The sequence below is a fragment of the Equus quagga genome, chromosome 1 (genome assembly GCF_021613505.1).
Source record: "Equus quagga isolate Etosha38 chromosome 1, UCLA_HA_Equagga_1.0, whole genome shotgun sequence".
NCBI classification, from domain to species: domain Eukaryota; kingdom Metazoa; phylum Chordata; class Mammalia; order Perissodactyla; family Equidae; genus Equus; species Equus quagga.
This window is the reverse complement of record NC_060267.1, coordinates 181982746-182006495: the sequence shown is the minus strand read 5'-3', so window position 1 is coordinate 182006495 and position 23750 is coordinate 181982746. Positions and strand designations below refer to the sequence as shown.

General features: G+C 41.0%; 1 protein-coding gene across 1 annotated transcript; it reads right to left on the bottom strand.

Moving 5' to 3' along the window:
• Nucleotides 1–2025: 2025 nt before the first annotated feature.
• On the bottom strand, nt 2026–23319 carry SELENOT (selenoprotein T). The gene is made up of 6 exons (XM_046658919.1): nt 23108–23319; nt 9707–9817; nt 8794–8920; nt 6881–6968; nt 4741–4894; nt 2026–4238 (listed from the first exon to the last, which is right to left on the bottom strand). Exons 1-5 carry the CDS (start codon nt 23242–23244, stop codon nt 4770–4772), a joined length of 588 nt encoding a protein of 195 aa, XP_046514875.1. The 5' UTR covers nt 23245–23319; the 3' UTR covers nt 2026–4238; nt 4741–4769.
• Between the last annotated feature and the right edge of the window lie 431 nt (nt 23320–23750).

Here is a 23750-nt window from a genome sequence, read left to right as displayed (position 1 = left end):
ATCCTGAATAGGAAGAAGGTTGGGTGGAGAGAGTAAAGTCAATAATTAGAGGAAAGGAAGGGTTAACACATGACAAAATTAGTAGAGTGGCTATCAAGGGTGAAACAGAATCCAGAGGAGTGTGACCGAAATTGTACAAGAGTACTTTTCTGGGACTTTATCCATGCTCTCACCCCCCCAGCCCCACGCAGTCTTCTCCCCACTATGGTGGAGGCACTGGAGAAACGGGGCCAACTTAGATGGAGAGTTCTGATAATCACATCTGAATCCCTGAGGCCAATTCTGCACCAGACTTCTCACTGACACACACCGATAAATCCTTCACTTTTGGCGGGACTGACTTGTTCAGATGGGTTTCTCTAGTGATTTAAAGAGTTCTATTATGGTTACTACAGAACAACTGAAACTATGCATTTTGTCTACTCAGAATTATAAGAATTTAGATAGATTTGTTTTACGTGAAAATCGCGATCAGCTGTCACTATAAAACATAAGCATAATGTAGGCCTGTTGCCTGCTTTATTCTGAGAAAATCTAGCAATTCAAATCAGTTATTTTATACTCAAAGATTCAACATTTCGTTTTAAAATATCCATCTAAAAATTTTTTAAATACTAACCAACAAAGAATAATGTGTTGCATTGATAAAATAGATTAACTGGGACAATTAAGTCCTCAATTTTTCTCCTCTCTCACCTCATTCTGTTTCTCTCCTCTTCCGAGTTCCCATTTTCCTGAATTCTTGTTCTTAGTAAGTCACTCTATAAACATGAAGCAAATGTGCAGAATTTCCGTCTGCTCCACGATCTACATTTTCTTCCAGGTTGAGTCGTAGTCTTTTGCTTTCTGCTCCGTGGTACAGCGCTTCTCAGATAGACCACAGATGGACAGCACCAGCGTTATCTGGAAGCTTGGCTGAAATGCAAATTACTGGGTCCCATCTTAGACCAACTGAACCAGAACCTCTAGGGATGGGACCCAGGAATTTGTCCCAATGACTCTCAGAACACGGAAGTTTTAAAACCAGGCTGTAGGACGGCTGCACGGCTGAGGTTGTTTCTTCACTCTGCTCAGGCTTAACACAGGCAACAGAAGGCACCCTGTAAGGCTTCAGGGAGGAGGGGTGCCTTAACGCTCTTCCCACCATAGCTGAAACTAGCTTAGATTTTTCTTCAAGATACAGTTCAGAGCTGGGTCTATTTCTATCCGCTTTTCTGAAGCCTAGGGAAAAGGAGCCAGGGACCATAAAGGGAAAGGCCTATCTGAACTCTGTTCTCTCCTCTGAGATTGTTAAATTGTCTACACCAGTCAAGAGGAAAAGCCTTCATTTTATTTCTCTCCAAATTCGGGGATGTTAGTATGACTTTCTCAGGAACTGTCAAGGTTGGGGGCAAAGATGGACAACGATGGGAACCACTCCTCTCTGCGCCCCCAGCAGAGAGTACATCACAGAGCTGGGGACAGTTAGGTGACACTGAAGCACACGCAGACATGAGGCTCAAGGAGTTAAGGGCCAAGAGGGAGATCTGAGTGCCAGTGAGGAGGGGCGACACGGGGTGTCAGCACTGGTTGGTTTAAGCATCTATTAGAAAGTAAATATATTATTTGATGACAACAATTTTACAACATAAAATTTCCTAAATACAGTTATCATATAAAGTGCTCTAGCACAGATTTAATTCCACAAAGGAGGGGTTCCTTTCACATCAGCTTAATAAAAGTTTATTTTAACAATGCTAGGGAGGTAAAGCCCCAAACTTTACAATTCCTCACATTTCTCTCAAAAGATTTAAAAAAAACCTTAGTATCAGATATCAAATCATGCTTAAAAATGGTGTAGGCTATTTTAAAAATCTGAATTATTTAAAATTATGACAATGATAAAATGCCAACCAATTGAGGTCCCAAACTAAAAACATTCAAAACAAGAAAGAATCATCATTTGGACTCTGTTATGTTTTCAGAGTAGTAAAGGGTGACCAACTCCTGTTGCCACAACGCTAAGTGCCGGAAGTAAACAATGCATTTATAATCTGAAAGCAAATTTATCTTGCACATCTTGATACTGACGTATAAAGCCATGTTTCGCCAACTTTTTTATTAACATAACAAATAATTTCTTCCACAATAGCAACTGCAATAAAACTCCAATAACATTAGCCAACTTGCTGTCATGTTCTATGGTCTTCTAAGTAATATAGCACACAGACATTTATAAACTACAGAGCCACATCAATTTGTAAGCAACGAATAAATTTTGAAATGTTAGGAATATAGTAAAACTACATTCTAAATAGTTTTGTTTTAACTTTCCCTTTTTCCTTAAATTTTCTTTTTTATATTCATGCTTCCCACTAATTTTTTCACTAGACTCAATTAAATCCTAGATTTAAATATGGCCAAAGAGAAATCAACAATATTGGGATGAGTGTCAACAAAACAGCTTTTATCAGAGTCTAAGCCACTTAAAGCTATTCTCCAAAAGAAAACTTATTCACCCCAGGCATACATGGAAAAAGCTAGCCTCGAGTTTCAGGTTCACCATGGCTGACCTGTCAGATATCAGGGAACGTCCAAGGCTCAAGGCTGGAAGGGCTAAATGCCAAAGGCTGTCACCAGTGGAACGTCCCTCAGCTGAAGAAAACACCTGACACACTGGGCAATGTGTTCAACTTGCAGAAGACAGGAGTCTGCGCTGGTACCAATCGCGTTAGCAAGGTTTAAGCCCTAGTCACAGATAACAAAGTGTTACCACGCTTGAATAAGAACCTCTAAGGAACTTCCAGCTTACACTGCACGGACTCTCGCCACTGCACGAACTCAGGGAACAGCTGCGGAGTCTTTAGGAGAAGGACAAGCCGGTGAATCAATTCTCTGCAGTGACTGATTAGACTGACTTCCTGTCAGCTGGAGATTATAGTATGTTCACAATCATGATCATTACGACATGCAGTCAACACATACACGGTGACACAGCAAGTACACAGTGGTGGACCCAGTGCTGAATTATCTCCTAACTTTCCCTCAAATCCCTTTACTGCCAGTAAAAAATCTACACCGACCACTTCTAGTCCTATATGGAAGCTGAAGTATGACTGTTGCTATATGACTGATTTTCTACATTGTGGTCCTATTTCTGCTAAAGTACTCTTATAGTCTTTATCAACTGAAATTGTTTTTTTTTAAACTATCTTTACAGAACTCTGAAAGATAGTAAATTCACTGAATAAAAATTTTTTCAATTTTCTTCCTCAAATATAATAAAATTGATATATGTTAGACAAGTTATCTCCATTCTCCTAATATTAATGTTGTAATGAGGTTCCACTGAACTTCCCTTAGTGAGGCAAGTTTCAATTATCCTAAAAATGGTAAATGATCTATTATTTGTGTGTGAATCTAAAGTGCGTCCCTTATCAAATTATTTATCTGCAGGTCAAAAACAAAAATTTAGGCAGACTGTTAAATATAATGTTAACAGGTACGCTGGGCAAATAACTCAAACTTTTTATTTAACTTCCATCTGCTTAGTTTTTTATTGAGTTAAGTATAAAGGCCAAGTTAATCAACTCATTAGACTGGTCAAGGCAAGACACTTGAACTACATAAGGATTTAAAAAGCGGGTGGTCTTTTAGTAATTCTCTAGTAATCACACACGCACACACACACATACACACAAACTGGTAGAGTACTCTGGATATAAGATTTCCCCCCATAATCTTGTATAATGCACTGTTCACAATCTGCAGTATTTTGAAAACTATATAAATTTGACATGACCAAATTAAAGATGTCTGATAAACTCTTATAAAGTATTTTGGGAACTTCAGGTGTAATCCCCAGATGATTGATTTTAAACTATAAAAAGGGAAAATTCATATAAAATCACAACAGATTTAACAGACATCTTTGAAAAGAAATCAAATTGTAACTCAATTTTCTACTTTTTAAAATATGACTAAGAAAAAAGGTATAAGTCGCAATGTCTACATTTTTTAAAAACTATTAACTGAGTGGATTTGGGGAAGACAAAGAAAAGCTATACAGTATTATTGCACTCCACGAATGTGCAGAATTCCAAAATGTGCCAGCACTGAAAAACTGTCTTGCATTGAGGTTTTCCAAGAGGTACAACGAGCCTGCCAAGAAAGCATCGGGTCTGTACTAACAGCTTGCTGTCTTCAGTACAGGCCTTCATACTGTCAGCCACGCTGCTCTTGCAAAAGTCCCTTAATGTCTGAAAGAGACACAGAAAAAAGAAAGTTTTATTTCAAAATCTACTCTTGTAAAATCAACTCATCGATCAGAACATCTCTGCTAAGCAGAAGTTAACTAACGCTCACTTCTCCAGGTTCACACATTTGCTTATAAATTTTCCATCTTGAGCTGTTAAAAAGACTTTGCACACTCTTAGGAACTAGTTACTTGATGGCAAGGAGAAGCTACGTATATAAACATCCTAGCACAATATACCAATTCTGGCCATTAAGAGTTCACAGCCAAAAAGTGATGTTACAGGCCCAGTTACTAAGCCTTGAAGATAAAATTATTAGCACAATCTCACTTCATTTTGGCAGGTCCAAACTCTCTTGATCAATTATAAATTTTAATGAACAAAACATCCATCTGTTAAATCTCAAGTTGGAAACTCAAGTGATAACATGTACTATCTAGAATCTTGCTGATTCGTGATGAGAACTGGTACCGATATGTAGTTACTATATTTTTAAACTACTTACAAAAGGGTTTTCAGTGCTGATAGGTGGGGCTATGATCCATGATGTGGGATTGGATCCATATGCACATTCAGCTTCATTTCATTGTCCAGAATTTGAACAAGCTGTTGCATGGATGGAAGGTGACCAGATTCCAGCTTAGACCACACTGGTACATCTATAAAAATAAGCGGTAGCACCCCCCCCAAAATTAAAGATGATTCTGTAAGATACTCATCCTACAAATATTTATTGTCTATGTACACAGCTGGGGACATAAAAGTGAGCCAAAGAATTAAGGTTCTTCCTTTTATGGAGTTTACATTATAGAAGGGGAAATACAAAAAGCACTACATAAATAGCTACAAAAGCACAATTGTGTACTAAGAATTAAAACTAGAAGATGCTGACATATGAGAGAGAAGAAAGGAGCCTTTGCACTTATTATTAAAAATGAGCGGTATTCTTAAAACTGAGAGGAGGTATTATCAGAAGTGAGAGAGGGCTGAAATACAGAGGAGAGTGGGTACAAGAGAGGCCGGAGAGGTGAGCAGGGACGAGAGGAGGGGTCAACAAACTGCAAAGGGCCTGAGAGCAAGCATTTTCAGCTCAGCAAGATACAGTCTGCCACAGCTACTCAACACTCACTGTAGCCTGAAAACAGCAGCAGGCGATACGTGAATGAATGGGCATGGGGTGTTCCAATAAAGCTTTATTTACAAAACAGGCAGCAGGGGATACGGTCCACAGGGCCATGATCTGATTCCCCAGGCTACATCATGCAGGCCTTTTGGCCAGGTTAAGTAGTCTGGTCACTATCTAGAGAACAAAGTAAAGTGACTCAATGAATCTGAGGCACTGTAGCAACACGATGAAATGCACATTAAAAAAAATCACTGTACTGTTTGGAGCAGGTGTCAAACAAATTTCTCTGTAAGAAACCAGATAGTAAATACTTTAGGCTTTATGGAGTAAGAGGTAAAATCAAGGATATTGTATAGGTACTTATAACTAGAGAGAAAATTTCCACAAATTTTTCGTTGATGAAACTGAAAACTTTAGGTATGAACACAGATATGTGAATTTCACATGACTTCCACATGTCACAAAAAAATCACTGTTAGCTCATGGGACTTACTTCTCAACCTCTGGTTTAGAGAATGTATTAGAGGTTGGTAACAAGATAATTGTGGCTTGGACTAGGGTGGTGGCAATGAAGATAAATATAAGTAGATTTTTTTTTTTTTTTGAGGAAGATTAGCCCTGAGCTAACATCTGCTACCAATCCTCCTCTTTTTGCTGAGGGAGACTGGCCCTGAGCTAACATCTGTGCCCATCTTCCTCTACTTTGTATGTGGGACGCCTACCACAGCATGGCTTGCTAAGCAGTGCCATGTCTGCACCCGGGATCTGAACCAGTGAACCCCGGGCCGCCGAAGTGGAACATGCGCACTTAACCACTGTGCCACCAGGCTGGCCCCTATAAGTAGATTTTTAAGAAATATAGAAGGTGGGGCTGGCCCCGTGGCCGAGTGGCTGCGTTCGCGCGCTCTGCTGCAGGCGGTCCAGTATTTCGTTGGTTCGAATCCTGGGCACGGACATGGCACTGCTCATCAAACCACGCTGAGGCAGCGTCCCACATGCCACAACTAGAAGGACCCACAACGAAGAATATACAACTATGTACGGGGGGCTTTGGGGAGAAAAAGGAAAAAATAAAATCTTAAAAAAAAAAAAGAAATATAGAAGGTACAATCGAGAAGGCTTGGTAACCCATTATATATGGAGAGTAAGGGAGAAAGTGATGTTATCCTAGGTTTCTGACATGGGCAACTGTGTAGAATGATACTTGTGCCATTAAATAAACGAGAAATGCCAGAGAAAGAGCAAATTGGAATATACAAGAATTGCAGGAAGCTGAGGGAATCAACAGTTTGGGAGTGGGTAATGCTTAAGATTCCTGGGTAGAGCCCGAGAAGAGAGGTCTAGAGCTCTCGAGAGCTCTATACTCAGAGGTCATCACACAAGCGTTATTCTAAAGCCACAGGAGTAGGTGAGGACCATATAAAGAGATAATTTAGCATATTATGAAACATAGAAAAGCCTGACGTTCATTATAAGTCTTTTAAAATTTATCGCAGAACGCAAACTATGCAGAACCCACCATTCAAGGTTATCTCAAATGCGCCTGTTGACATGCACTGGTTCTCAATCATGTTGCTCAGGAAGAAGACCATCATGCACGCATAGACCTACGGGAAAGTACAAGTAAGGACAACAGGCAAAGTCGCTGTGAAGTCAAACAACAGGACATCTTCAGACAGTAATCTGTACGTATGTAGTCTCATTGATTTGGTAATTGCTTAATCTACTTGAAAAGTTTCTACACAAATTATTACGGCTATTCCCTACGTTCAGATAATGTACCAGAACAAGAAAAATGCAACATTAATTCACAGCTCTATACACACTAAAGAACTTATATATGATATCCACAACATAGAGACAGAATTTCTAGAGATCTCATAATAGCCTTAGTAAGTTAAACAAAAGAATATCAGAATAAGAAGGGTATATTTCACTGTTTTTATAACATAATGTACAAATTCACAAGAGACTAGTCATACAATAATCAGCAACTCCAGGTATTCACTCCAACCTGTCCATGTTCCAAACAAATCATTTTAAGTCAAACTAAGAAAAAAAAGTAGGTTCAAAAGCACTGGCATATTAAACTACAGTCATTCACATTTTGAAGGTAAACCTATACCCTCCCAAGAGACTACAAGCTCCTTGCTGGACAGAAAGGTTTTAATTTAACAAAATCACCTGACTAAAAGTAGGGTGTAGTGAGGATGTTAATTCACAGCAAGCTGTTTCACACAAATCAGTCAAAATGCCCATAGCAGATGAGAAAGAGCTCCGCGCCCCCTTCCCCTGCCCCAGTCCCACTTGAGCTGGGAGGGCTCTGATTTCGTAGAGGTTACCCTAGCATTTGGGAATATACGTCTACTTTCATGGGCACAATGCACAAGGAAGTGTCATAAAAGCGACAGCTTTCAGGCATGTCAACAACAGTTCTATGTCTATGGAAGTAATATGCACTAAAGATAATTTGGAATTACCAGAATTAATGAATATAGATAGCCCAAAACATTATCAATAAGTTCTTAAATTCCAATTCTTAATCCTATGCAATCGGTATTTTGTTAGTGACAGGGTACAGACACACGGCACTGAGTGAGCACCTGAGGGTGTTTACGTTAAAAAGCCTCGCCTGCTACTGGAGGTCAGTGGTTCCCTAAGAAAAAGAACTACAGCTGCGTGGGAGCCAGCTGACAGCTCTCTCGGCCCAGCACCCAAGGACAAGACCACACAGGACTCCGAGAGGACGCTTCTCAGAAGGCAACCCAAGCAATCTCATCTCATTTTACCTCTCAAAAAAGAAATAAAAATTAGTCCTATTTCTCACAGTAGAAAGGTGGACCCTCCAGAAAAGATGATTTTAAGTAAAACAGAGGAAAGAGAGATCTAGAATGTTTGCTGCAGCAAGATCCTATAAAAGAAGAGACAGCACAAGATCCTCACATATATTTAAATTGATTGTTTCAGTTATTCGCTAAACAGATTCCCCATGAGCAGAAAAGTCAAAGGACAAATAATAAAAACAGAGTTTGGATAAGAACAAACCAGTGGAAATCCCATTTTTAATGTGACTAAACCCATTAATACTCACCTCAGTTGGTAGAAAACCCCTATATTATGTATTGCTGGATACGGTTTGGCCTAAGTTGTATAATCAAAGTCAGATATTAAATTATTTCATGCCCAGGTTCTACCACACACCTCCCTATCCTTCAAATAACCAAAAGGTAAGATTTAATCATTCTTAATACACAAATATGGAAACTAAGTCCAAGGCAGGTCAAGTGCCTTCCCAGTGATAAAAAGTGGTTGCAGTTGAAACAATACACGTAAACAGGTGAATTGGCAACAAGTACTTAAAAAAAAATCCACTGAAACATTTTCATTGACAAACTAAAAACTTCCAGCTGGCAAAGCTATTACGTTACATACCTTATTTTCCTGGCCCCACTGCCAGATGCTAGGAGCTTGCATGCCAAAGAAAGCAAAAGGGTCCTTGCCAACAATTATTAAGCCTATTAACACTAGTTTGAAGACTGACAGGAAAGATGCTATGTGTCTATCAAAAGAAAAGAAACAAATTCATCAGAAGCCACAATTTCTCATCTACTTCAAAATTTCCTAACTCAAGTGTATGTGTATGGACACTTTCTAGACACCAAATCCAAACATTACTAACTAGAACTAGCGTTTGAAAAAGATGGTAACTAAAGTTTATTGTGTGGTTTTAAAACAAAAACGCTTAATATCTTCTAAATCAATCAAAGATTAACTTATAAAATTATATAGCAATGGCCTTTAAAAATATTATTATTTGGGGGGGGGGGGCCGACCCAGTGGTATAGTGGTTGGGTTCACTCGTTCGGATCCCGGGCATAGACCTGCACACTGCTCGTCAGGCCATACTGTGGCAGTGTCCCATATACAAAATAGAGAAAGACTGGCAAAGATGTTAGCTCAAGGCCAATCTTCCTCACCAAAAGAAAAACAAAAAAATAAAATAAAAAAACTATTATTTTAACAGTACATAATTTTATACCATTGACTTTCTAGAACATTTGGGAGTTCTTGGTCTATTTCCACAATAAAAATTACATAAGAAAACACATCTTTAGAAGGATTGCCATCTCTGAAATGATCCTCCTCTTTTCCTTCTTACAGAAAAATTCTGTATTTGGATCAAATAAACTTGCTATTTATAAAACAGTGTTCTCTGAATATTATAATCAACTAAAGAAATCATAATAATCAAGGAAAGTTAACTGAACTAATTCACAAAATTTATTCAAAAAAGTAAAAAAAATTCACTTAAAAATTCCTTTTTAAGTTAGTGAAATTTACTTACCTATATATGGGCTGAGGGAGGTAATTCTCTCCTTCAATGCGGATGTCCGGGTACCGCTGGCTAATAACCCGCATGTACTCCTCAAACACCCGCCTGTACCCTCAGGAAACACTGCAGAAACATAAACGTGCTCACGGTAAGTCGTTTAGAACACGGCTAGACTCACGTTGCAGTTGCACAAAACCTAAAATACATTACCAAGATTCAAAGTGTTTCTCAAGAACAGTCACAAATTAAAAATGATTCATGCTGGATGACAGGGACATGGACGTTTTTCACAAATTCCACATAGTTAAGTTACTCCTGCCCAAGGAAATCCTTCCATGAGAACATTCAACTTGGGTTATTGCTGGACAGCAGGAAATACCCATTCATTTATGGCAGCACATTTTGAGCTCTCAAATCAAAATGCCTTTCTTTTTGAGTATCAATCACTGTATAGACACTGAAATGAAAATAACTCTTATTCATCTGTAATAGGGACTTTCAAAAGTGGGGCACAGGAAGTATAAAACCACCAGACATGGAACTGCTTGCTATCCCCACGCAGCCCTTAAGCTGGCCGAGCTGCCTCTCAATCACGACCAAAGAAACGTCACTCGCTCTTAGATTCACTCTGACTCCATAATTTGATTCTACTTTGCAAAGAAAAACCAAGACTGGGAAGATAATTTTTAGTAATATGACAGCAATCCGTATCATTACTCCAGAAATTCAGTTGACAGTCTCCAATCATCTCCACTAAAATCTCTGAACAACTAAACAGCGTGTGATAATACGCTGCCCAAGCAACAAAAGGGAAATATGCCACCAGAGCGCATTTATAGGGGAAAAAAGATGCATTGAAAACTTTAAGACATTGATGAAAGAAACTGAAGAAGACACAAATAAATGAAACAATATATCATGTTCATAGATCGGAAGAATTTATGTTGTTAACATGTTTATAATACCCAAAGCAACCTAAAGATTCAAGGCAAGCCCTACCAAAATTTCAATGGCATTTTTCACAGAAATAGAACAAACAACAGTGAAATTTGTATGGAGCCACAAAAGACCCGGAATAGGCAAAGCAATCTTGAGAAAGAACAAAGGTGGAGGCACCACACTTTCTCATTTCAAACTCTATTAATAAGCTATAGTAATCAAAACAGTACGGTACTGGCATAAAAACAGATACATAGATCAATGGGACCAAATGGAGAGCCCAGGAAAAAACCCACACATATATGGTCAAGTAATTGACAGTGAAGGAGACAAGAATACACAATGGGTAAAGGACAGTCTTTTCAACAAATGGTGTTGGGAAAACTGGATAGCCACAGGCAAAAGAATGAAACTAGCCCACTATCTTACACCATACACAAATACCAACTCAAAATGGGTTAGAGGGCTGAGACTAAGCCAGAGACTTTGTGATTGGGGATCCAGACCCTTTCCACTAGACCTCAACCCAACAGTTAAATGATGCAAGCGCCATCCTCCCTGTGTCCAGGAAGCAAGTTCCCTTTGCCAGCAATGCCACAATCCAGTACCCACATAGCTGGCCTCCTGCTGGCAGAGATCTCTGAGGTTCTTCCAGGAAGACAGCATAGACTTTCCTTCTGGGAGAACCAAGACTGCGGGCCCCAACAAATCCCTCATATTTGCTCTGGGAGTTTCAATCCCTCGCCAAGGGAAGCGCTGAGAGGCCTAGCTGGAGAGGTGCGTCTGTGCGCGGCAACACTCTGGATCAGACGCCTCCTGGTACCTGCTTCTCTGGCTACTATGCTCAGAAGCCTAACTCCATCCTCAGTTCTAGTCCCAACTCTTCAGCTGAGTCTCAGATCTCTGCATCAAACTCCAAACAGAGTCAGCCTACAATCTTGAAATCCAAAAAGGACACCGAAACTGTACCTTTCTTTAAGTTTCCAGTTACAAAACAAATAAGGCATGGGGATGTAACATACAGCATGGTGACTATGGCTAATAGCACTGTATTTCATATTTGAAAGAAGCCAGGAGAATGGACCTTGAAAGTTCTCATCACAAGAAAAAAGATTTGTAACTATGTATGGTGACGGATCTTAACTAGATTGAGTGTGGTGATCATTTTGCAAAATATACAAATATTGAATCATTACGTTGTACAACTGAAACTAATATAATGCTTGTCAATTATATTTCAATAAAAATTTTTAAAAAGGTACCTTTCTTATTTCTGAAAAATAAGCGGTTTATAAGACTGACACAACATACTTTTAGACAAATTTATAAATACATAAGTAAACTTTCCTCCCTATATTTGCCTCTAGTCTTGTGAAGAAAAAAGAACTAAGTTTTTCCTATATAATCATTTTCCCCAAAACAATTTCCTGTTTTGAAACAGCAGCCACTACTGCTGACAGACGTTTTGTGAAATAAAACATACCCAGTGTTCACCGAGGTGGGCAGAATGTTAAATTAAAGGCACATGTGGTAACAAGCCAGGAATCATTCCGCCTCTCCCAGCACACTCGGCTCTTTCAACTCAGTCCATTCCTTCCAGGTCAATGAGTGAACCTACAACGTCCAGCGGACCTCCAACACAGAAATATGCGAACATGCTGAAAATATGCTGCAGCAGCTGCCTGTCCTGCTGCTCCTGGACCAAAAGTCCTCAAGAAGTAAACTGAAACTCTGAGAAGAAATCTTAAATTGAAGTCCTAATCACTTTGCAAGTCTCTTTCTAGTGATACAAAAATATCTTACTATATGGAGCTAACTTCTGAAATTGCTCAGTTTAAAATATTTTTCACACAATACTTTTCTAAAAGAAAGAATTTGCATACGAATTAGAAGATAGAAAGGAAATTTAGAAAATACAGAAAAATCCCTTGTCCATGCTAACCATTTCAAATCAATTCTATGCTTTTTTAAGTCCATCTTGTTTTCACTCTCCTAATTCATGGTGCCAAGCATCCCACTTTTGCCTTTTCTACACTATATCCGCCTCCGATCGTATTTAAATGCCTCCGGATATCAACCTTGAGCCTATCACAAACCCCAGTCTCTCACATCTCCTTATCATAAGAAAACCGGGCAAAATCTCAGACATTCACTGTTATGAAATAACAATCTGTGATTTCTATTTTTAGCATCTCTTGAACTCACTTTCCCCTTTCCTTCACAGTCACCTCCCCTCCAACTGTCCTGTCACCCACACACAGGATCGGATCCTATTTACACAAGGAGATCTAACTCCTCGCCAGAACCGATGTTCCAGAAAAGCGAACCTGTGACAGGAAGGCTTGAGTTCTCTCTAAAAATGAAGAACTGGGATCTTAAGAAGTAACTATCTCCATGCAGGTGAACTTTTAACATTTCAGGAGACTGAAAACATTTAACTGTTGTGGGTAGAGGAGAGTGGTAATCTTTCAAAAGGACCGAGGCGAGAAGTCAACTTTCAGAGAAAGAAAAACGAAGTGCATTTTACTGAGAAAGCACAGATGTGAACCAGCGGAAGGGTGAAGGAAGTCTCCTCAGACTTCCCACTTTCCCTTCCAGCCGGTCTTGAGGCCCTGCTGTAGTCCTGCCTTTGGATTCTAATACCACGGCTGTAGCAATTTTTAAATGCATTTCCAAATGTGTTGTTTAAACAAATTCAGGTGGGTTTCCGCTACTTGCATTCCAAGAATTTCAACTAGTATTTCCCCCTCGCTGTACCGAGAAAATCAGGAAGATATTTTGTAAATACTATGCTTTCTGACTTTCCAAAGCACTGACCAGTCCAACAGCTCAGTGATGACTGAAAACCGCGTTTTTAGATGTAAACGTTATTTCTCCCTGCTCTGTTCAGTAGGCAAAGTAGTAACAGGCATTTGTCGGGCACTGCCCATTCTAAGAGCTGTGAGCGATGAAATCTGAACAAGGTACTCTATAAACCACACAAAAAACAAGACATTCAGGGAGTGAACAGACTAATCTGATAAATGTTTTCTTAAAAGACTGCAAACAACTTAATGTCCCAGAACTGTACACTTAAAAAATGGCTAAGGGCCGACCCTGTGGCTGAGCGGTTAAGTTTGCGCGTTCCGCTTCGGCAGTCGAGGGTTTCATGGGTTTGGATCCTGGGCATGGACACGGCACAGCTCGTGAGGCCATGCTGAGGTGGCGTCCCACATAGCACGACTAGAAAGACCCACAACTAAAAATACACAACTATGTACCGGGGGGATTTGAGGAGAAGAAGAAGAAAAAAAGATTGGCAATAGATGTTAGCTCAGGTGCCAATCTTTAAAAAAAATGGTTAAAATGGTAAATTTTATGTTATGTATATTTTACCAAAATAAAAAAGCAGCAGCCAAAAAAACCCTGCAAACAGGAAGTACTCATACACTTTGAAGATCAAAATGTGGGCTAGAACTTGCTCAGCTTTTGTAAAAGGTGTAAAAACGGCACTAAAGAGGTATCAGCTTGTCAGGTTTGGAACCGTGGTACGTGAAATCCAGCGGCCTGCTTCCAGGCCCTCACTCCGGGAGCACGACAGCGGCCACCACAGTAAAACACACACACACTCAAATGGCTTCTAAGGTTCCTGGCTTCTTTACTGAGTTTATTCCAAAGATCTGATAAACCTAAGGTTCAATTAACGATGTGTTTATTCTCTTCATTCTTTGTGTCTTATTCCTGAGGTCACTGGCTTCTGGTTTCCCTATACCTTTGGCATAACATTTCAGGACATCTTTTGCTGTAGACTATTCCATCAAGAATTTATAAGTTGCGTAAGTTCCTCAGCTCTTCCTGGGGAAAGAATTTTATCTTTTTACTCTGGAAAGCATTTTTTATTAACAGATTTATAAGGTATATAGCTACTCAATAAAGGTGGCTTGATAAAGGCATTCCAGAAATGGTGACTTACCCATAAATTTGGTGACATTCCATTGTGTAATTTCTTTGTCTCATCTTAAAATACTTCATATAAGACTTCGTGCTTTTATTCTTTTCAATATATTTTTAAAAACTGAGGTACAATCCACATGCCATAAAATTCACCCTCAGTGCATTTTTATAAACTGTTAGAGAGACTGATAAAAAATAAAACATAGTGTGTTCTATGCTAATTCCTTGGCCAAACTAGAGACGTGTCTCGGCTGTTCTGCTTATTGCTCTCCTGTCTGTCTTGTATTTTACTTGGTTGTACACTGATTTCATGTGATGTTATAATAAAATCAACAAAAAAGCCAGGAATCTTAGGGAAAAAAATCACCCCACAAGGTAAGCAGTGAGGGTGTGTCGGGGTGTCAGAGCAGCAGGAAGAGGCCTCGGGGAGCAGGATGAATTCGGGAAGTCTGGCCCCCAGCAGAGGCACGGAGCTCAGGCCAGGAGGGTTACTGATGCAGAGAACGTGCAAAACCGAAGTTTCACAGGTATCACACTCTATGCTTAACAGCCACCACACTGAAGCAGAGGCCGAGCAGGGAAAAACTCGCCAGAAAGGAAGAGTCTCAGGAGCTATCCATCTCTACTCCAGGTAGGAATTTAAAGGGGGGACAAGGAAGACAGGCTATCTCAGGGCCACACGCAGTGAACTGCAGCAGACTGTGCTCACTTTCTCAACAAACACTGACGACAGGGACTGTTCTAGGCTCTAGAGACAACAAGCAGCAGGCAAAACAGACAAACGTCTATGCTCTTCTGGAGCTGGCAACATTCTAACGAAGAAGAGAGTGAGCTGGTAACAGTCAAATGGAGAGGATACAGTTCAACAATTGATAATATCTGAAGCTATTTCTCTTGTCTTGCTTGAGAAACTGGGAAGAGAAACAGAAGGAAAAATACCTGAGGGATTGTGGAAAAAAAGGTCACAAATCCAAAGAGCAGAAACAGCAAACAGAAGATTCAAAGTAAGAGCCCAGACCCAAAAATATGCTGCAAGAAGCAGAAGAAAAGGATGATCAGAGTTACGGAAGGACTGCCAAAAATCTCAAAACCAAAAAGCAAAATTAAAAACATATTTTGAGGCATTAAAGAAGAAAATTGATGAGTGGAAAACTGAATCAGTGATAGAATATGAATAATAAACAAAAATTACGGAAGATGTCAATAGTACATGAATAGACAGATTTTAGAGATACATCAGTTTCTTCCCCATAGACAATATCCTCTGAGAGCCCACAGAACATTTACAACAATCGACCCCCTACGTTAGCTCACAAAGAAAGCCCAGTAAGAACGGCAAATGTCACATTCTTTGATTACACTGCAATAAACTAGAAAATTTCAAAAACTCAACCTACTTTAAGACCTTTCAGCAGGAGTATTAACTAACTACAGTCAGGCATCGCTTAACAATGGGGACGTGTTCTGAGAAAAGTGTCATTAGGGACCTCATTGCTGTGTGAACATCACAGAGCTCATTTACACAACCCCAGATGGTAAGAGCCTACTACAAACCTTGGCTACGCGGTACTAATCTTACGGTAGCACCGTTGCATATGTGGTCCGTCACTGACCCAGACGTCATTATGTAGCACATGACTGTATGTCAAAATTTAAAATGGGATACCCTTTGACATAACCATAACATTTTATTTCTATGGATTTAGTTTATGGAAATAATTGGACACGTACTCAAGATATTTGAGGATATTCATCTAAGTAATTTTGTGAAAAAATTAGGACCAACCTAAATGTTAAATAAACATAAAGTTCACTGGTTAAATAAATTAAAGAATATCATCTTATGGAATTCTATGCCTGCTGATGCAGAACTATATTTACTGACATGAAAAGATAAGTGATGGAGGGGAAGCAAATTTCAAAAAAAGCATACAACTCTGAACTCACTGATACAAAGTTACATAATACAGTGTGTGTCTGTGCAGAGTTGGCCTGAAGGAGGTTCTTCAAAATGTTCATAGAGGGTTACAAGGATTTTTTACTTTCTTCTGCATGCATTTTTATTATTTTCACAATTAACATATTATTTTCATAGCTAGAAAGCTATCGTCATTTTTTTAAGTTGAAAGAGTAAAGCTTTTGAGGGTTTATTTACCAATGTTCTCATCACTAAAGATGTTACAAATAATAAATTATAATAATGAGCACTTGACAGACAGCAGCAGGTGACACTGTGCTGGGGGTTTTTAACTGATTATGTGACTCCAGCCTTGCTGTTTCCTGTCCCCTCTGGTCCTCCATGCTGCGTCAGGATTCACTTGCATACGTCCTTCCCTTAGCCTGTAAGCTCTTTCTAGAGTAAGTCCTGGTCAAGTTCCCCATAGCCTTCAAGATTTCAATTCCTCGGCAAATTAAATCTACAATGAGTATCACCTCACGCCTGTTAGAGTGGCCATGAAAAAGACAAGAGATAAGGAATGCTGGTAGGATGTGCAGAGAAGGGAATTCCTGTGCACTGCTGGTGGGATTGTAAACTGGTGCAGCCACTGGGGAAAACAGTATGGAGGATCCTCAAAGAATTAAAAATAGACCTTCCATATGATCCAACAATTCCACTTCTGGATACTTACCCAAAGAAAATGAAAACACTAACTCAGAGATATCTGCACCCCACGTTCAACTGCAGTGTTATTTACAACAGCCAAGACATGGAGACAGCCTAGTGTCCATTAGTGGACAGATGGATAAAGAAAACGTGGTGTATATACAGACACACAGACACACACACAGGAATGCTATTCAGCCACAAAAAAAACAAGGAAATCCTTGACAGACCTTGAAGGCATTATGCTAAGTGAAATAAGTCAGAGAAAGATAAGTACCGTATGACTTCACTTACAAATGTAATCTAAAAAGAACAAAGAATAGAGCCAGCCCCAATGGCCTGGTGGTTAAAGGCGCTTAAAGTTCGGGGTGCTCAGCACTTCGGTAGCCCCAGGTTCACTTCCTGGTCCACTTCCTGGTCATGGAACCATACCTCCCATCTGTCAGCTGCCGTGCTGTCGCGGGGGCTCACATGGAAGAATTGGAACAACTTACAACTAGGATACACAACTGTGTGCCGGGGCTTTGGGGGAAAAAAGAGCAAGGCTGGCAACAGATGTGAGCTCAGGGTGAATCCTTCCCTGAAAAACAACCACAACAAACAAACAAAAACCAAAAAAGTAACTCATAGAAAATGAGATCAGACTTGAGGTTACCAGAGGTGGGAGGCCAGGGGAGGGAAATTGGGTGAAGGAGGTCAGAAAGTACACACTTCCAGTTATCGGATAAATAAGCCCCATGGATGCAATGTGACATGACGACTATGCCCAACACTGCTGTGTGATATACATGTACCCTACGTACATCCTCCTGTGCACTTTAAACCATCTCTAGAGTCTTATAATCCCTAACACAATGCAAATGCTACACAAATAGTTATTTACTGTTTCAGGAATAACGACAAGAAAAAGTCTGTACAGTACTGTACTGTATATTCAGCACAGATGCAACCATCACAGGCCTTTCCATCTCGGCTGGTTGAATCCGTGGATATCGAACCTGTGGATACGCAGGGCCGACAGCAGAGGAAAGTTAGAGTAAATCCTAAGAGTTCTCATCACAAGGAGAAAATTTCTCTTCCTTTTTTCTTTCTTTTCTTTTTATTGTATCTATATAAGACAGACGTTAGCTGAAACTATTGTGATTGTTTCACAATATACGTAAATCAAACCATCATGCTGTACGCCTTAAACCTATGCAGTGATGTATGTCAATCATCTCTCAATAAAACCGGCAAAAAAAAAAAGATTTCGCTTCCTCCTCTGCAAAGCCGTCCAACTCCCCCTGAATGGGTAATCTTTCCTCCCTCTGGGTTCTTAAAGCCCTCTATTATGACTTCTCTTAGAACACGGAGAATGTTTTACTCTAACACTGTTTACACAGCTGTCTCTCCCACCAGACAACTGGTTTTCAAATGTTACTGTAAAAAACAAATTCCTATCTTCCTAAAAACTGGACAGAAGGGGAAAACAAGTGGCATGAAAAAAAAGAGCATAAAAAACAAGGCCGTGATCATCAGCAGGTCTTGCTAAAACCTACCAGCAAGACTTCCTCCTCGCCAATCCCAGGCTGCACCCCAAGCAACGTGAGATGTGAACCACGATTTCCCTTTCTGGAAAGCAGGCAGGGCGACAATCAAAGAAACGGAGGGCTCCAACCACAGTCAAGTGACCACCACAGGAATGAAACACACATGCATGCTTTCACTTCTTTCCTTTAAGCTCCCCAAGAGAACAAAATAGAGTAACAGAATATTAGAGGTAATTGGAATGCAACCAACATCCTCATTTTACAGATGAACAAGCTGAGAGCTAAAGAGATTAAATAATTTCCCAAAAGTCATTCAGAAGATAAGAGGCAAGATGGAATAGGAACCTGGGCCTCCAAACTGCTAGTCCTGTAAATGCACCGTTTGCCAGTACCTATGTGATTCAAAATTCATGAGGTTATCTTGGTATTTCTAAATAATATATTCAATTTGATTTCCACCACTTACCTTAATGGCAAAGTGCAGGGAAACAATGTTTCAGTTTTCATAAGAGGAGGTAAAACCTTTAAAACCATTCACATTTTACTTACATCTAAAAGCTCTGAACTAAAGTACTCTGTTCATTATTAAGTAGAAACGACTATGTGCACAGTACTCATATACTGCAGTTATTTGTTGTTTAAAATGGTAAAAAAAAAAAAACCCACAAAAACAAAACGATAACTAAATTCTATGTAAACATAACAGAACTTTTGAAATCTAACAGTGGCAGTGTAGCCGCCACTCTGTTACCTAGTAACACTCTGCCCCCCCACTGTCTGCACCAACTTCTTATCACTCCTGTATTTCACTGATTCCAAGAAGTCCACTTCTCGTATTTAGCACTTAAAAATAATCAGGATTCATCTAACAATCATTAGTGTCACAATTTAAACGGCAGTATTTTTTTCCTTCTGAGTGGTATATAAAACAATGGTGTATCTTACAATCCATCGGAACTAAGGTTTCATGAAATAAAGTCAACACTTTTAGTTTCAGTTACTGTGGCTATTTTCAGGAGAGGAAAATTTCTTTGTAGGATTTTCTCCTGGCTACTATGTTTTCAGTTTTAAAAATTCAGAATCTTACCCTTCCCTCCCACCAAAAAACCCCCATAAAATGTGCCTCCTTTAATTGTTCATCATTCCAGTGACTAGCACAGCATCGTTCCAGAACTCAGGAGTCATCTCTCACACCTCTCACTCCATGCTGCCTCTCCTTCCCCCAAAATATGTAATAATCCCTCAGCAAGAACTGCTAAATTTATCTCCTAAAGAGCTCTTAACCCTGTCCCTTTACTCTGTACTCCTACCTCCCCTTTCGATCCAAGCTCTGCCGTCTCTTGCCTGGGCAACCCCAAAGCTCCCCTACACAGTTTCTGCACATCTACTCTTCGTCCCCTGAAGCTCTTTTCCACAATTATACCAGCTAGTCTTTACTCAACATGGCTGGCTAGACCCTCCAGCATCGTGCCACCTCTCTGGGCTTTGAGGTCAGTAGCGTGGCCTCCTTAAGAAATTATGTTCTCTCCTATTACGAGGCCATTGAACATGTTAGTCCCATGGCTTGAAAGCTCTCTCTAAATCAAGCTTATCCTTAAAATTTCAGTTCAGAGTTCATTTCCTCATGAAAAGCTTCCCCGATCCCCAGATGAGGTCTCTCTCATACAACGCTGCCTCGCAGCACTTGATGGTAATTTTGTGTGTGTTGTCCACGGATTAATGACTGCCTTCTGCTCTTGCCTGTAACTGTGAGAGCAGTGAATTGAATTCTCAGCACCAAGCAAAGAGCTTGCACGGAGTAGGTGCTCAATATTTGTGGAACACGCAAATATTAAGTCTACAGTAAGCAACGGGATCTCTTTAACTCACAATTTCTCAGATTTCTTCAATCCAGCATTTTACTAATCTTGACCAGCATCAACATCCAAACCAGTCTTAGGTCTTTATTTTCTTGCCTCCATACCAAGAAGGCCGAGTCGGTATAAATCTAAAGAAAGCTGTTCTTGTCGTAGTTGCTTCATTTACCTCTTAAAACTTCTTTTACAAGTTGGCTGTCCTAAAATTACAGCAGTGGATTCTCAAATTAACAAAAATTGGGAAATTTTGCTATATTCTTGTGTTTTGAAATCATAACTTTAATGTACTGTTCTTAGTAAATCATTTGTCAAATGTTCAAACAAGAATTAACTAGAGAGTTGTAACCAGTAATCTCTTTAAACTGCAACAACTGATTAAATGCTGTAGGTCTGACCACAAATAAGGGCAAAACAAAGCATGGAGACATACGATCACGCCGAACAGTACCTGCCAGAACATATTCACACACACAAATCACGACAAAGGAAAATGCGACAAGGACACTTCATTTTAGGCTCTGATTAGAGAACTTGCTTTCTTATGTTCAGTATTTAAACGTCCAAATAAGCAGGATAAATTTTTCCCCCAAATATGAACTGAATGTCATCAAACTTATCTAATTCTGCTGCTGAATCAACTGGCATGACAAAGCAGACACTGGGTGCGTAGGGCGGGACTGCGCCAGGTCCGCAGGCTTCCCGCGGGCCCGTGCGTCTGCCAGCTCCTGGCACAAGCAGGTGGTGAATGAACATTTGTTGAAAAAATACATGAGCACAGGCCAGCAAAGCTTGTTTTAAGCTATTTGCATGCCTGATCTCTCTCCCTTCAATGCCATTCCTGTGTTATGTCGCTCTTTTCTTCTATTAGCAATTACAAAAGGTGTACAATTAACAGATGTGATATTGAGCTAAAGTTAAAGAACCAGTACTCATAATAAATACAAAATAATAAGAGACAAAAGCGAGGGAAGGTAAAAATAGCTCTCCTTTGTTAATAGTGGTAATTAATGAAAAACTGCATTTTATAGCACTCAGATTTCAAATGGAATTAAAAGAATTTTCACATATTTATCCTCAATTGTCTTAGCTTCCTCTCTTTTCCCAAACACACTTGCAAATGAATGTTCAAGAGATTCTAAAACCAGAAACTCAATATTCACCTTACTATACAGAGATTAATCTCTGGGGGAAAAGGTAACAAGCAAGCAGCTAAATATACCTGTCCTTGGTAGGGCATATTAATAAAGGTACTGCCCATCCACGGGTTAAAAAAAGAACAAAACTGAAGCACTTTTGGATGTAACGTGCTCAGGGTGACTGCAAAAGAAAACTTTTATTAGACTTTTCGGATAAGTTTGTACATAAAGAAAAAAACCCAAAAAGTATCAAAAAGTTCAGCTGAAGTACTTAACACTTTTTTAAAAGTTTAATTTGAAGAGCTGAATGCCCTTCGTTACATCTGTTTACACATTTTGAAAACTTTGTTATGAATATCCTCGGTGGACGATACAGTTATTAAATTATTGTGACAAGTATTCCGATAAGAGCCACTGTGTGAAAAGCGCAAGTGAAACCAACATTAGGAAAATAGAAACATTAGGAAATAGAAACATCTAGGAACATCTAGGAAATAGAAACATTAGCTAACTCGGAAACTGCAGTCTTTCTTTAACTGCTTAAGTCCAAAAGTATCACATTTAAACCTTAACAACATGCATAGGTTGGTAAAATATCTGTCACCTTCTAATCTTTAAAGACTAAGCAAAAAAGCTAGTTGGATACGTGGAAAGATCTAAACTTTAGTACACACGTTAATAAATGACGTTTGAAAAAGCTAATTTAAATGCATGATGGCCAACACCAATACTCCAACATTGTAAAGTGTCGGGACTCTGAAGATTTACAGATCTGACCATCCTATGCTGAAAAAACGGCATCGTGCGCGGTACAGGATTCTGGTTTCGCAGTTCCACAATTCTGGTTTCTTCTTCTAATCTGAGCCTTTCACACCCTCCCCAACCCCACTCACCTCGTTACACGCATCACCGCTCTGCTTACAAGGACAAACTCACTCACAGCACAAGATCCAAAACGGCCGGGTGTGTGTTTCGGGTTTTTTTTTTTTTGCCTATTTGTCTGAACGCACAAGTAGGCGAGCGGAAAGGAGGAGGTGCGGGGCGGGCAGCTCCCGGGGAGCCGGAGCAGGGCACGAAGACGATCCCGCGGTCCGGGAGCGAACGTTGTCCGCAGGCAACCCGCTCCACCCCGAGGCGCTTCGGGAGCCGCAGACGGGGCGGGCGCGGCCTCTCCCCGCCTCGGCCCTCCGCCACCCGCCGGGCCGCCCCTCCGTGTTTGGCCCTCCGCGCCCCTTCCCGGGCCGCGCTCCTGGAAGCCCCGCGGCCCGGCCGCCCGGGGAGGCGCGGAGTCGGCCGGCGGCGCCGCTCGTCCGGGCCCGGGCAGCTCAGCGCGCCAGGCCGCGAAGCCGGGGCCTCGCGTAGCGAGAGGCGCCGGGCAGAGGCGCTGCGGGGCGGCCGCGGCGGCGCAGACTCACCAGATCTGGAACTTGAGCAGCGGCCCCGTGGCGTACTGCATCTTCAGTCTCTTGCCGGGCACGCCGCCCAGGCTGCCCGACGCATCGCTGCGGAGCACGGCCGACGCCGCCACCGCGAGCAGCAGCAGGAGCCTCATGGCGCCGGAGCCACCTCGGCCGCCCGCGGACGGAGACTGCAGCCGCCGCAGGCCGAGCCGCGCCGCGAGGGCGCCCCACCGCGCAGGCGCGAGCCGCCGGGGCGGGAGGGGCCGAGTGCGCCTGCGCAGCCAGCCGGAGCGCGCCCCCGGGGCGGGGGCACCTGTCCGCCGTCCCGCCACCATCTTGGCGGTGTGCTGGGCCTCGGGGATGGAGCGAGGGAGACAGGCCGCGGGGGGCTCGAGGGGGCGGTCAGAGGAGCCTGTTAGCATCGGTCCCGGCACGTCCGGGCTCTACCTACCAGTTCATTAATTCGGACATTTATCTGCCTGAGACCCTTAGGAGCACCTGTTGAGCAGCCTTGATTCAGACGTGGGGGCTAGAGGGAAAGCCCCCGTAACTTTTTTTGGGTCCCTTGCTGTGGCCTTTTTGATCTTACAGTATTGCTCTCTCCTAAAAGAATATATACATATATATATATATATTATATATATATATATATATGTAA